The sequence below is a fragment of the Tinamus guttatus genome, unplaced genomic scaffold (assembly GCF_059628265.1).
Source record: "Tinamus guttatus ecotype Peru unplaced genomic scaffold, ASM5962826v1 Tinamus_guttatus_pri_ptg000079l, whole genome shotgun sequence".
Lineage (NCBI taxonomy): Eukaryota > Metazoa > Chordata > Aves > Tinamiformes > Tinamidae > Tinamus > Tinamus guttatus.
In genome coordinates, this window is record NW_028288613.1 from 2,941,970 (window position 1) to 2,953,472 (window position 11,503).

The 11,503-nt window shown below is 49.9% G+C and overlaps 1 protein-coding gene across 1 annotated transcript; it reads left to right on the forward strand.

The window, feature by feature from the left end:
- Window positions 1-1,239, forward strand: NKX1-2 (NK1 homeobox 2). Its single transcript, XM_088520018.1, has 2 exons — window positions 1-178; window positions 743-1,239. Exons 1-2 carry the CDS (start codon window positions 1-3, stop codon window positions 1,237-1,239), a joined length of 675 nt encoding a protein of 224 aa, XP_088376144.1.
- Window positions 1,240-11,503: the final 10,264 nt, after the last annotated feature.

Genomic DNA, 11,503 nt, shown 5'->3' on the forward strand with positions numbered 1-11,503 from the left:
ATGCTCGCATGTCCGCCCGGCGGGGCCGAGGCGGCCCCCGCGCACCGTAAGATCTCCTTCTCCGTCCTGGACATCCTGGATCCGCGCAAATTCACCGGCAGGAGCGAAGCGGGGCGCGGCGGCGCCGGCGCATCCCGCTCCCCGGAGCGCGAGGAAACTTCGGCGGGCGGCGGGAACGGTAGGAACGAGCCCCCTCCTCCCCGGCGGAGGCAGGGCGGCCCCATCCCGCTGGGAAACGCGCTGCAAAACGGAGGGGAAAGCGGAGCAGCCCGTTCGGGTGCGCGGCGAGCGGGACGGGCGAGCGCCCCGGAGGCACCTGCCGCGGCGCGGGCCGCGGGTGCCCGTGTCCCCGGCCCCGCGCGGGACAGCGGCGGGTGGTTTCTCGGGTGCCGGCCGGAGGATGCCGGAGCTGCGGCGGGTCGATATCCCATTAGCGAGGGCCGCCTATCTCCCGCGCGCAGCTTGCAGGTCCCGCCGCGCTCCTCCCGCGCGGCCTCATCCCAATAGCGCTCGATTAAAACTCACCTTTAATAGATGACACCTATCGATCGGGCCCGCGCAAAGCCGAAACTCCATTAGCGCGGGGACGGGGGAAGAAGGGAGGGGGGGGATTTATTTCGCTTCAGCGGGGCACTTTAATAACTTCTTTTTTAATTGCTAAGAAATCCATATCGGCACCCCCACCCCCACGCGAGCCCGCGCTGTCCCCCGTGTCGTCCCGTTGCAGGGGGGGTCTGACCAGCGCCGCCCTCTCTTCCCACCCCCCTAGATGCGCCCTGCGCGGCGGAGCAGCGCGACGAGGGCAGCGCGGAGCCGCCGCAGGAGCCGCGATCGCCGCGGGCCGCCCGCGGGCGCCGGGCCGGGCCGGGCTGCTCCAAGCGGCGCCGGGCTCGAACCGCCTTCACCTACGAGCAGCTCGTGGCCCTGGAGAGCAAGTTCCGCGCCACGCGCTACCTCTCGGTGTGCGAGCGCCTCAACCTGGCGCTCTCGCTCAGCCTCACCGAGACGCAGGTGAAGATCTGGTTCCAGAACCGCCGCACCAAGTGGAAGAAGCAGCACCCGGGCGCCGAGAGCGGCGCCGCCGCCGCGCAGGGCAGCCCCGGCGCGGCCGCGCTGCCGCTGCAGACTGTGCCGCCCTTCGGCGCGGCCAACGTGCTGCTGCCCGCCGGCCCCTTCGCGCTGGGCGGCCCCTTCGTGGGCCCCGCGTACGTGGGGCCCTTCTACGCGCCGCACCTGTGAGGCGCGGGCGGAGCGCGCGGCCGCGGGACCCGCCGCCGTCCGTCCCGCGCGCGCCCCGGCCGCGGGGTCGCGCTCACGCGCGGAGGTAACGCGCGGGCAGCGACACCTGCGTGGCCAGCAGAGACACCCGAGCGCAGACGTCCAGCCCCGCGGCCCGTCCCGAGCGTTTGCCTGTTTGCACCGGCCCTTCGTGCATCGGACGGCCCCGCAACCCCGGTTAGAGCCACGCGGCCGCCACCTCGCTGGGTCGGTGTCCCCAGAGCCTGGGCCTGGTCCGTGCCCGCGTCCCCGGCACCGTTCACGGCCTCCCACGGCGCCTCGTGGAGGGAGCCGGGCGCCGTGTCCCGAGGAGCAGCAGGCGGCTCCGCATCCGCAGCCACAAGGACAGGACCCGCACGGTCCCGGGGAAGACCCCGTTGTCGCTAATACGCACTCGCCTCTCTGCCTTCCCATCCATTCCCATGGACTGAAGGGGTTGGGATGAAACCCTTCATCTAGAGACCACTCTTTCTGCGGAGAACAGTTGTTCTTGTAATAACATAGGATTAGTGCCAAATGAGGCAGAAAAGAAAACATAAATCAGAGCAAATTGCTGCATTATTCATTTTTTTTTTAATGGGGCATTTGTGGTAGAAAATAAGTAAAATGCAGAATTTCCAGCATGCAGAGACCTCTTTTCCATAAGAGAGAAATACGTGGGTTTCTGGAGCGTTTGTTAGAAGGGAAAATCACATTTCATCTCCATCGTTACAAGCATCAGAATGAAAAGGAATTTTAGCTGGGGGCTTATCCATCCCTGAGCGGCCGGGAAGTAATTGGTTTAAAAAAAATCCGTCTCGAGCAGTTTCAGAAATTATTACAACGTGCTGTTCAAGACTGTATCCCCTCGGTCTCAAGATGCTTTAAAGCACACACTGGCTCTCCAACCAAAAAACGTAGCCTTGTAAATCCTAACCTCTTGTTTGTTGAAATAAAAGTTTTCTTTTGTTTTTTAATTCCGCTCTGCTTGGTTGTTGGTGGTTGCTGCCTCACGTGTCTTTCATGGGATGTTTCCCAAATCGCTGCCCCAAAGAGGAGGTAACTGGTGTCTTCTCAACTATCTGTAGAGCTATTAAGGAAGTTTCAGGTTTGCCTCAGGACATGATTTTGGAAATCACAGCTGCTGTGTGAATATATTTACTTGCAGGTTCATTAAAACAACTTTGAGTAACCTTAACTGGAGTTATGTTACCGTTAAGAAAGCTAGGGCCGTATCAACAGCTCGGCCGCAGCCAGAGCTGTCCAGGTCCCTGGCCATTGAGGTGACATATGGGAGGCACCAGGAGGCAAAGCTGATGAATAGACTTGCTGTCCCTTTCTGGATGCCTCAATTCAAGTAAGAGCTCGAGGCCGTCATGACAGAGAAAGGGATCATAGCAGGTCACCTAGTCTGTTCTCCTTGCCCCAGGTTAGGAGTTACCAGACCTAAACCCCCTTGCCCTTGCGGTCTGCTGTTTGTGACTGCCACAATATGCGTGGGGAAAAAAGCAGCCCTTGATTTTATTTGGTTGTCACTCTGCGACATTCCCAGAGCAAGCCAGGTTTGGCCCCTGCACTGCACTGAAACTCAGGGGTGCAGAAAAGCCCTGGGCGTTATTTGCCATCATCAGTCCTCTTCTTTAAGGGAAGCCGCAGTTGTCATCGGCCACTGCTCTGCCCACATGGGGTTATTTGCACTGGTGACACTCCTGGAAGTGCCTCGAGCAGTAGCCGTGATTCCTAAGGCGAGATACAACAATTCCAAATACACGACTCTGTAGTATTTTTAAGCATAGACAAAATTTGACTTTACTCACAGCTGGATGCAGATGTTAAAGGGGATCACAAGCAGATCCTATTTGTAAAAAGCAAAATGTGCCTCTTCATTGAATTGAAAGAGCTTTAAATGTTGCAGAGAAGCAGGAAAGTTAGTGGCTTTCTTGTTCCAATTACAGCGTGTGGGTCCTTTCCAGATACCTGCAAGAACAGGTGCAATGAGCAGGACGAGTGACTGGGATTTTGGACTGCCAGAACTACGGATAACTTCCATGTCCCACACGTCTATGTATAACTCTGCTTACAGTTTCTTCATTTCTAGTCTGTAAAACACAGATACTACCCTTGGCAGCCTGCCAATTCTATAAGGTGCTCAGGAAAGCAATGAAAGTCAATATATCCATGTGTTTATCAAAGACCTCAGAAAATGTAACAGCTGATCTATTAAATGCCTCATCAGCGCCCTAAGTGCTCAGCTGACTGGGGAATGGTGCAGCAGTGTTGCTCTGGTCCCATATATCGGTCACTAATGAGATCAAAGTCTGGTTTTTGGCAGCTTTACAACTCACCGGTAGACCAGACGTCTAGCAAAATATTTGGTGAGTGAAATCCTCCTGAAGAAAAATTGATAATAGGGGTTCTTGCATCATGAGAACTGAACAAATTCTCTGTTTTCCCTTATGACACCGTATCAGCTCAAGTCACCTTGAGTAGATCTTTACAGCACTTCTTTGACATGAAAAACTCACATTCTGGAGCCTATTTTTATTGAGTGTACCAGTAAAAGTTTTCTGGGAAGATAATGCAACTAATTTAGAGGCTCCAAGTCACAGGTTTGCTTTAACCCCTTAGTTTGGAGATTTGTGGTTTAGCTCACAGGAGTTGTTCTGTGGCTGCCTGTAGCAGGGGCTACCTTTGCCTCTTAGTGTAATGCAAATATTCAACTCAATTTCTCTTACACTGTCCCCTTCGAACACCCAGGAGTCCCCAAGGTAGTTTCCTTCTCAAGGCGAGTATCTAATTTTCTATGTTCTGTAGGATGCCACATGACAAATGTAATTAAAACTGTGACATTCCATAGGGTTTAGACATGTCATAACACTGCAGAGGGATTTCAGTGGTATTTGGGATTAATGCTTTTTCACAGAGTAGCTTCTGACATACTCAACACTTTCAAAGATACCAGATCTATGTAAAATCCAAACAAGCAAAAGATTTTGCTCCTTTCTGCCCACACTGATTTGTTATTGCAGCTCTGATCACAAAAGGTATTTTACTGATATTGTTCAATAAAAGAAGCCTTCATCATTTATTTAATGAGAAAGGAGAGAATATACACAGAGTTTGCAAACCGGGAACCTTGTAAGATCAGTCGGGTTTTCTACCTGTGTATCTTCAAGCACCCAGCAGAACAAAATGGGTATCAGCCAAGTCGAAACTTTGTCCTTTCAGGCCAGGTGAGTTTTATGATTGTGCCCCAACACCCAGTACCTGCACTGATGCCTCTGCTTTAGTGTCTCGGAGTAGCTACGGGCTGAGAGCTTTTCCTCATCGCTCAATCCCTTCCACAGGATTGCACTGAAATTCCCAGGTATCAGGGAATTCAAGAAGTGCTGCACGTCACTGAACTTGGTAGGGAAGAGCATTACTTTGAAGAAATGATAAACGAGCTGCAGAAAGTTTTGCTAATTTATTTGCCCCTTTAGAAGTAACTAATTTCAATCAAGATCACCCTGCTTTCTGAAAATCTCTCTTTTTTGTTTCAACATATTTTTCTTATTAGTAGTTCCTCAATTTGTGTGATTTTTTTAAAAAATATTCTAAGCAAAGTTGTTTTAGTGATTTTTTTTTCCTTTTTCCTAATAGTAATGTATTTTGGGCTAAATAAAGATCAAGGAAGTACCTAATTTTCTGGATTATTTGGGATTTTGGAAAATCTAAGGCTAGTTTAAAGTCCAGAATGGGGAAGTTCAGGAGCTGACAAAACGCCACCCGCGGGTAATGACAAGTGGTAGATGACACAACAGGCTGACTGGCTAATCTTGCATGCAGCGAGGCCAAGTTAAAGTCTGACTTGGATGAAACATTATGTAACTTCTTCAGTTTCGGACCACAGTAGCCTGAACAGATGATTGCTCACAATTTAGCAAGATTAGCGAGCTCTCTTGCGGCAATGTCAAACCCTTGAACAGCAGGGCCAGCGAGGATGGGCCACGGTAGAATTGTTTAGGAGTTTCCCAGTTCCTGAAATAAAGTGTATCCAGATGCAGCCCTGAGATTGGCAAGTAACCACCAGGTTTGCTCTAAAACCCTTTCATCCCAAAGAACCTTATTTTTTTGGTGGAATGGCAGCATGATTTTATTGGGAGGAGAAAGGTACCCCCTGCGTGTATGCAGTTTGAGGACTATAATTCCTTTGTATTGGCCCTACCTCTACAAGGAAAACAACCACAGTAACTGGGATATAATTCTTCCATCTTTTCACATGCCTAATTCCCAATGACGTCAATGAGCATTTCTGCCACTACAGAAATACTCCTAATAACTGGCATGACTTAACTTGTTCCTTCATGTAACGTTATGGTCTGCTTATATGTCAAACTGTATTTTCTGGATAAGCAAAATGAATATAATAGCCCTCTCTCCTCAAGTAGGTCAGGATTTTATTTTCTGTGGGGCAAATTACTGTAAAACATGGAAAATTCTTCTCTTCTGTTTTTCATGTTTTGCTTACTTTCATGTGGAGTCTCATGAGTATCTACAGGTAAATAAAAAGCACATTAAGCTTCTGTTTTCCTTCAAAATCTACTAATCTGCTACATTTTACTGCATCTGTGATAATATCTGTCACCCCATGCACAATTTGAACCATGTAGAATTTCCACTTCATATCATTTACAGTGGAAAAACGGGTATTTCCTGTGGCTTCATTATGAGTGACAAAAAAACAACAGGGGAAAGAAAATGTCTAGGACTCCAGCGACACTAAATGAAACTGTGATGTGGCTCCGTTAAGATGTGCATTCCAACTGAGCACCATTTCATTCTTGTATTTTTTTAATCTCAGAAATCTCTGTAATCTCAGTTTTTAAAACCACATGTATGTGTAGGATCTATACATATTACCTTATGCCTGTATTTGGGCACACAAAGCTTTTCTCTTTCAGGCCTTGCAGAACCCCAAAGCAAACACGTAAAAGAAAGGCCTCTCTAGCTGCAGGGTCCTTTTCCTTGGATTTGGGGCTCTGGAGTTTGGACGTGCATCCTCAGTGTTGATGTGGGCACACGATCACTTTTCCTGGGACTGTGGCTGGATACCTGGCTCCAGCAGTCACTGCTCAGGTAGCATAGCTGCAGCTCCAGCTGATAAAAATAGTCTCAAAGCAAGATTCAGCACTTCAGCAACTCAGCTTGCTTGCCTTTAGGTTGCTTTCTTCTGTTTTTCAAACTTCTATTTTCCACACATAACATGCACAATTGATGCCTTTGGACAAGTTCCATCCCTTCCCCAGTTTTCTGCTTCTCTGAAAAGTGCATGCATGGCTGAACCTAAAACAGCAAGTGCCCTTGAGAAACACTGCAGAAAGGTTGGCAAGAGGCGGCTCTTCCTTAAGGTGAACACAAATCCAATCTATGAAAGATGAGAAGAATGTAGCTCCCAGTAACTTATTTTCTACTGTACTACATCTAGGACATTATATACATCATAATGTAACTTATTTTTACCTGTAGCTAAAACAGGTAAAAGGTACCATTAGCATTACTTCAGCAAACTGATAAGCTATTTACGACACTGAGAAAATGCTAGTTTTTAAAAAAGGCAAATCCTCATTGATCTCATGGGCTGCAGATCATAGCCTGTCTTATTCAGCTATTTAATGCGTATGTATGAGAAACTAAATTGTGATTTTTTTCCTTACACCAGAGATGAACTAAGGCAGAGTATAATTCTTCAAAACAGGTGGGTGGTTGCTTATTTTCAGCCCTAAGGTTTTAGCCATTTCACAAAAATTCTTATCTTTGACTAGAAATAAATGGGTTTCAATTGCTCCTAGGCAATTACTGCTTCTGGACTTAACAAAGAAACTTGGCACGATACAACCATGTATTTCTTCAACAACATTGTGAAATACATTTCGTAATTTAGTGCCTAAGGCCCAAATTTTTAGTGCTTAGTGCGCTCAATTTTGGCCACAGCTCTACGTAATTTTTCACTGGCAGCACTGGGCTATTAGGAGAAATATTAGTACAATTGGACCTAACTATATGTGTATTTATAAGGAACCTGATATATACGCTGTTTTCACAGCCCTTGCTGCATTGCACTGCCTGCACACTGGGGAAATTTCCTCCCAGGGCATTTTTCTCCAAACGTACAAGCACTGCTGCTCCCTGACATCTAAGGTTTGAGCAATTTGGTTAGAAGATATGACAGGATTCGGGAATATTTTATATGTAGGGCTGTTTTTGCATGGAGGAGATACACAAATTCCCTGCTCCGTCGATGCAGTATGCTCTGCTTCCTTTGTGCAAAAATAATCCCCTGTCCCAGCATCTCTAGACTTGTCAGGACAATGTATGAACAGAAAGGCACCTATAAGTCATCACTGTTGACTTCTTGTTTGTTTGTTTCTTCCAGTGAGATGGAGAAGATAAAAGCAGAATAATCCAGTATTTTTCTCAGCGTTCCCTTTTGGATTAAAACCAGCACTTATTAAATACACGTGGGCTCCTTGCGAGTGCCCGGGTCACAAAATGCTCGCCCTGAATTTTAACCCGAGGAAGCCCATGCAGCGCTACAGGCTGGGGGCTGAGCAGCTGGAGGGCTGTGCGCTGGATCTGGGCATCCAGATAGCTTGGATCTGGGGATATCTAATCCCCTATATCCCAAGGATCTGGGGATGCTGGTCGACATCCCTGAGCATGAGGAGCATGAGGTCGGCTGAGCACGAGGAGCAGGAGGCCGGGGCCTCCTGTCCTGTAGCAGGACCAGGGCAGCCAACAGGACCAGGGGAGCGATGGTCCCCCCATGTTCAGCGCTGGTGAATCCTGTGTCCAGCTGTGGGCCCCTTGCTGCAAGAAGGACATGGAGGTGCTGGAGCATGTCCGGAGAAGGCAGCGGAGCTGGGCAAGGGGCTGGAGCACAGGGCTTGTGAGGAGTGGCTGAGGGAGGCAGGGTGGTTCAGTCTGGAGGAGGCTTGGGGAGGCCTCATGGCTCTCTGCAGCTACCTGAGAGCAGGTTGCAGCGAGGTGGGGTCGGTCTCCTCTCTAGAACAACTGCCCCAGGACAAGAAGAGACGGCCTCAAGTTACACCAGGGGAGGTTCAGGGTGGATAATGGCAAAGAGCAGTCAAATACTGGAACCAGCTGCCCGGGGCGCCGAGGGCCATGGTTTAGCAGGCAGGCGGGGACGGGTTCGCGGCTGGGCTCGGTGACCCGGAGGGCCCTTTGCAGCCCTCGCGCTCCTGTGACTCCACGCGCGGCCGCCGGCGCCGCTGCCTCAGCGCGGGGCCGCGCTAACGGCCGGGGGGCGGCGCCTCGCCGAGGGCTCTCCCGCCGCCGCGCTCTGATTGGCTGAGGGCGGCGCGGCCGCGCCAATGGCGGGCGGCTGCTCGCGGGGCGCGGCGGCGGCGGCCCAATGGGCGGCGGCGGGCGCGGCGGCGTGGGCGGGGCGCGAGGAGCGGTGACAGTTGCCGGCGGCCGCGCCCGCCTCTTTGCTGCGGGCTCGGCGGGGAAGCGGCGGTGGCGGCAGCGGCAGGTACCGGGCGACGGGACGGGACGGGACGGGACGGGACGGGACGGAACGGCACGGCGGGAGGGAGGCCCCGGCCCCGCTCCCGGGCGCGGGCAGGGCCCGCAGGCCGCCCTTGCCGCGGGCGGGGACGGCGCGGTGCGGGCAGGGCCGGGCCTCCGGGCGCCGCGAGCCGGGGATCCCCCGCCGGCAGCTCCCCGGGCTGATGCAAGAGCGCGGCCGCCTGATGAAACTCCGCGGCTCCCGCGGGGAGCGGGAGGCTCTTTTCCCCCCTCTTACCATGCCCCTTCTCTTCGCTGAGATTCCCTCACCCTCGTCCTGCTGCTCACCAGAGGAGGTTCCTCTTCGCAGCTTCGCTCTGGAAGCCTCCAGAATTCCCAGCTTCGTATTTCCTGTTCCTCATAACTCACATCTCGCAGCTCGGCTAAAACCATCTGGCCTCGCCAGCGAAATTGTGCAGGGCCCAGAGTGGAAAAATCCTTTCTAAAGCTCCCGATTAACATTTACCTTCCTGGGGGAAGTGAAAGAACCAGCTCCATGGCCTGGGATTCTGACTGCAGAAATGTCTAATAGCGGCTAGATGACAGTCTCACCTCTCTACTGCTTTCGTGTTGGGAATGCCTGGAAAATAGCCCAAATCAGGGCAGTTGGCGATAGCATTATCTGCTCTGCCGTGGAGGTGTGTCAAGGGGCCATGGCATTGCAGACCAATTATATTTAAGGAGTTAGGCAAGTCGTAATTGTGATTGGAGCAATGAAGCTGGGTTTCTGCCAAGCTTTTTTCTTACGTAAAAAAGTATTTGACCTTTTATTTGTAAAATCTTTGTATGACCGTCTCGAAAAGTATTAACGCAAAAGACTAATATTTAACAACAGTGACAATAGCTGGTAAAATGCCCAGAATTGAGAAACTGCAAATATCTCCTGCTGGAAAAGGAGGCGATTGATGACTCCTAAAGATTCCAGGGGCCTCGCTGACTTCTGTAGACGTGGAAAATAATATCCTGGCTTTGCTTACGAGTGAGGAGTGGCAATATGAAATAGGAGGAGTCTGCTGAAAAATTGCCTCTCTGTTTGAGCAGACGCATCCTGTGTGCAGTCTTCTTCCAATACAAATTTAGTATAAATCCATGACTGAATATTTGTGTCTCTGCAACCAGCCTAAAATAGCAGTCCCCCACTGTAACCTCTCCCTGCATTCCCCTGCTAATATTTGGTAGGTGTTACTTAGTTAAGTTTTACAGAATACTTTTTACTATTAGGTGGTACTGCGAAATACAACTGGGGCTCCTTAGATCCTGTTGTAGACAGGAATAGAGAGAAAATACTAAGCATATCTCACACTCAGGTTTTCTTACATGATGAGTTATGGCAAATATGATAGAGAGCCAGACCCTCACCAGACAAATTGCCCAGACCATTAAAATCCTTATCCTTCTTCATAGATAGAGCAATGTGAGGAAGGGAGCTCCCTGCATTTGTGTGGAGTTAGGTTTTCAGCTCTTCCAAACCCCACTTGCCACCTCTTCCTTCTTTATAAGAAGGTGGGAAATCAGAGACAAGTTTCCTCCTTGGTGCCAAATCCTAGTCATTTGGATGCTGTTTTTTCCAACTGCACGGAATCATAAGCTCTCCTCTGTCCAGCTGCCAGAGAGCTGTGGGGAACAGCAGGAGTGCAGCGCGCTGCAGAAACGGTTGCTACACGGAGCCCTGGAAAAGTGGCAACAGCGGGGCTAGAAACTTCCCTAGAAAACTAGATAGATCGGAGAAGAGGATGTGCCAGCGTGGCTTTCGGATCCTTCCCCGGGCAGCTCCTTCAGGGGCAGGCTCCTCGTTTAGGAACACAATGTCCTGCTTCCAGCTTGTTGCCTTGGTGTAAGGGAAAGCAGGCTGTGCTTCAGCCTCATCTTCAGCTTGATGCAGACACGTTACAAAGGAGGCTGTGTTTGATTATTGGGGCACTCTACTGCATCTGCTCTTCCTGCTCTTATATTTTTATAAGCAGAAACAGGACACATGTAGAATAACCTTTCCTCAGGTGTCTTTCTAACTCCTTACAGTCAGAGCTTTCCCAGCACTGAAATGGTGCAGAACTCTGCTGCAAAGCTGCCAGATGTGCTGTCCCAGTGTTGTGTCTTTATAGCTGCTTTTTAATACTGTACCATAATTTGATGGTGAAATCACAGCATTGTAGAGGCTACTTGTATTTCATTGTAAAATATATTGTAAAATATGAAAAGATTATTGGACCTTGCCAAGCTCCCCTCCCCACTCTCAAGTTAGATAAACATTCTGTTTCTACAGAAGGAAACAGAAACAGTAGTCATGTAAGCCTGGAAGTATTAGTTGTACTCTTTAGTGAATGATTACTGAATTTGAGTTAGACCGTGGTTGTGTTCTCCTTTTGAAGGCTCATTGACTTGGTCACTCTGAAAGGGCGGATAAAGGAGGAAAAAAAAGCAGTGGAAGTCCATGTGACCAGCATATTCCTGAGTATTTGTCTCGGGAAACCCTGCACCTCAGATTATCCTTAGATGTTGATAGTATAAGATTATGTGGTCAGGAGGAATCACTAAATTTTCTGTAGCAAATATAACGTGCTATAAAGAGTAATTTACGTAAAGACAGCAATGTTTTAACATTGAGAACACAGTTGATGTAAAAACTCACAAGGTTTACTTCTTAAAGGTGACCTCAGATTAAAAGTGGCTTAACCTT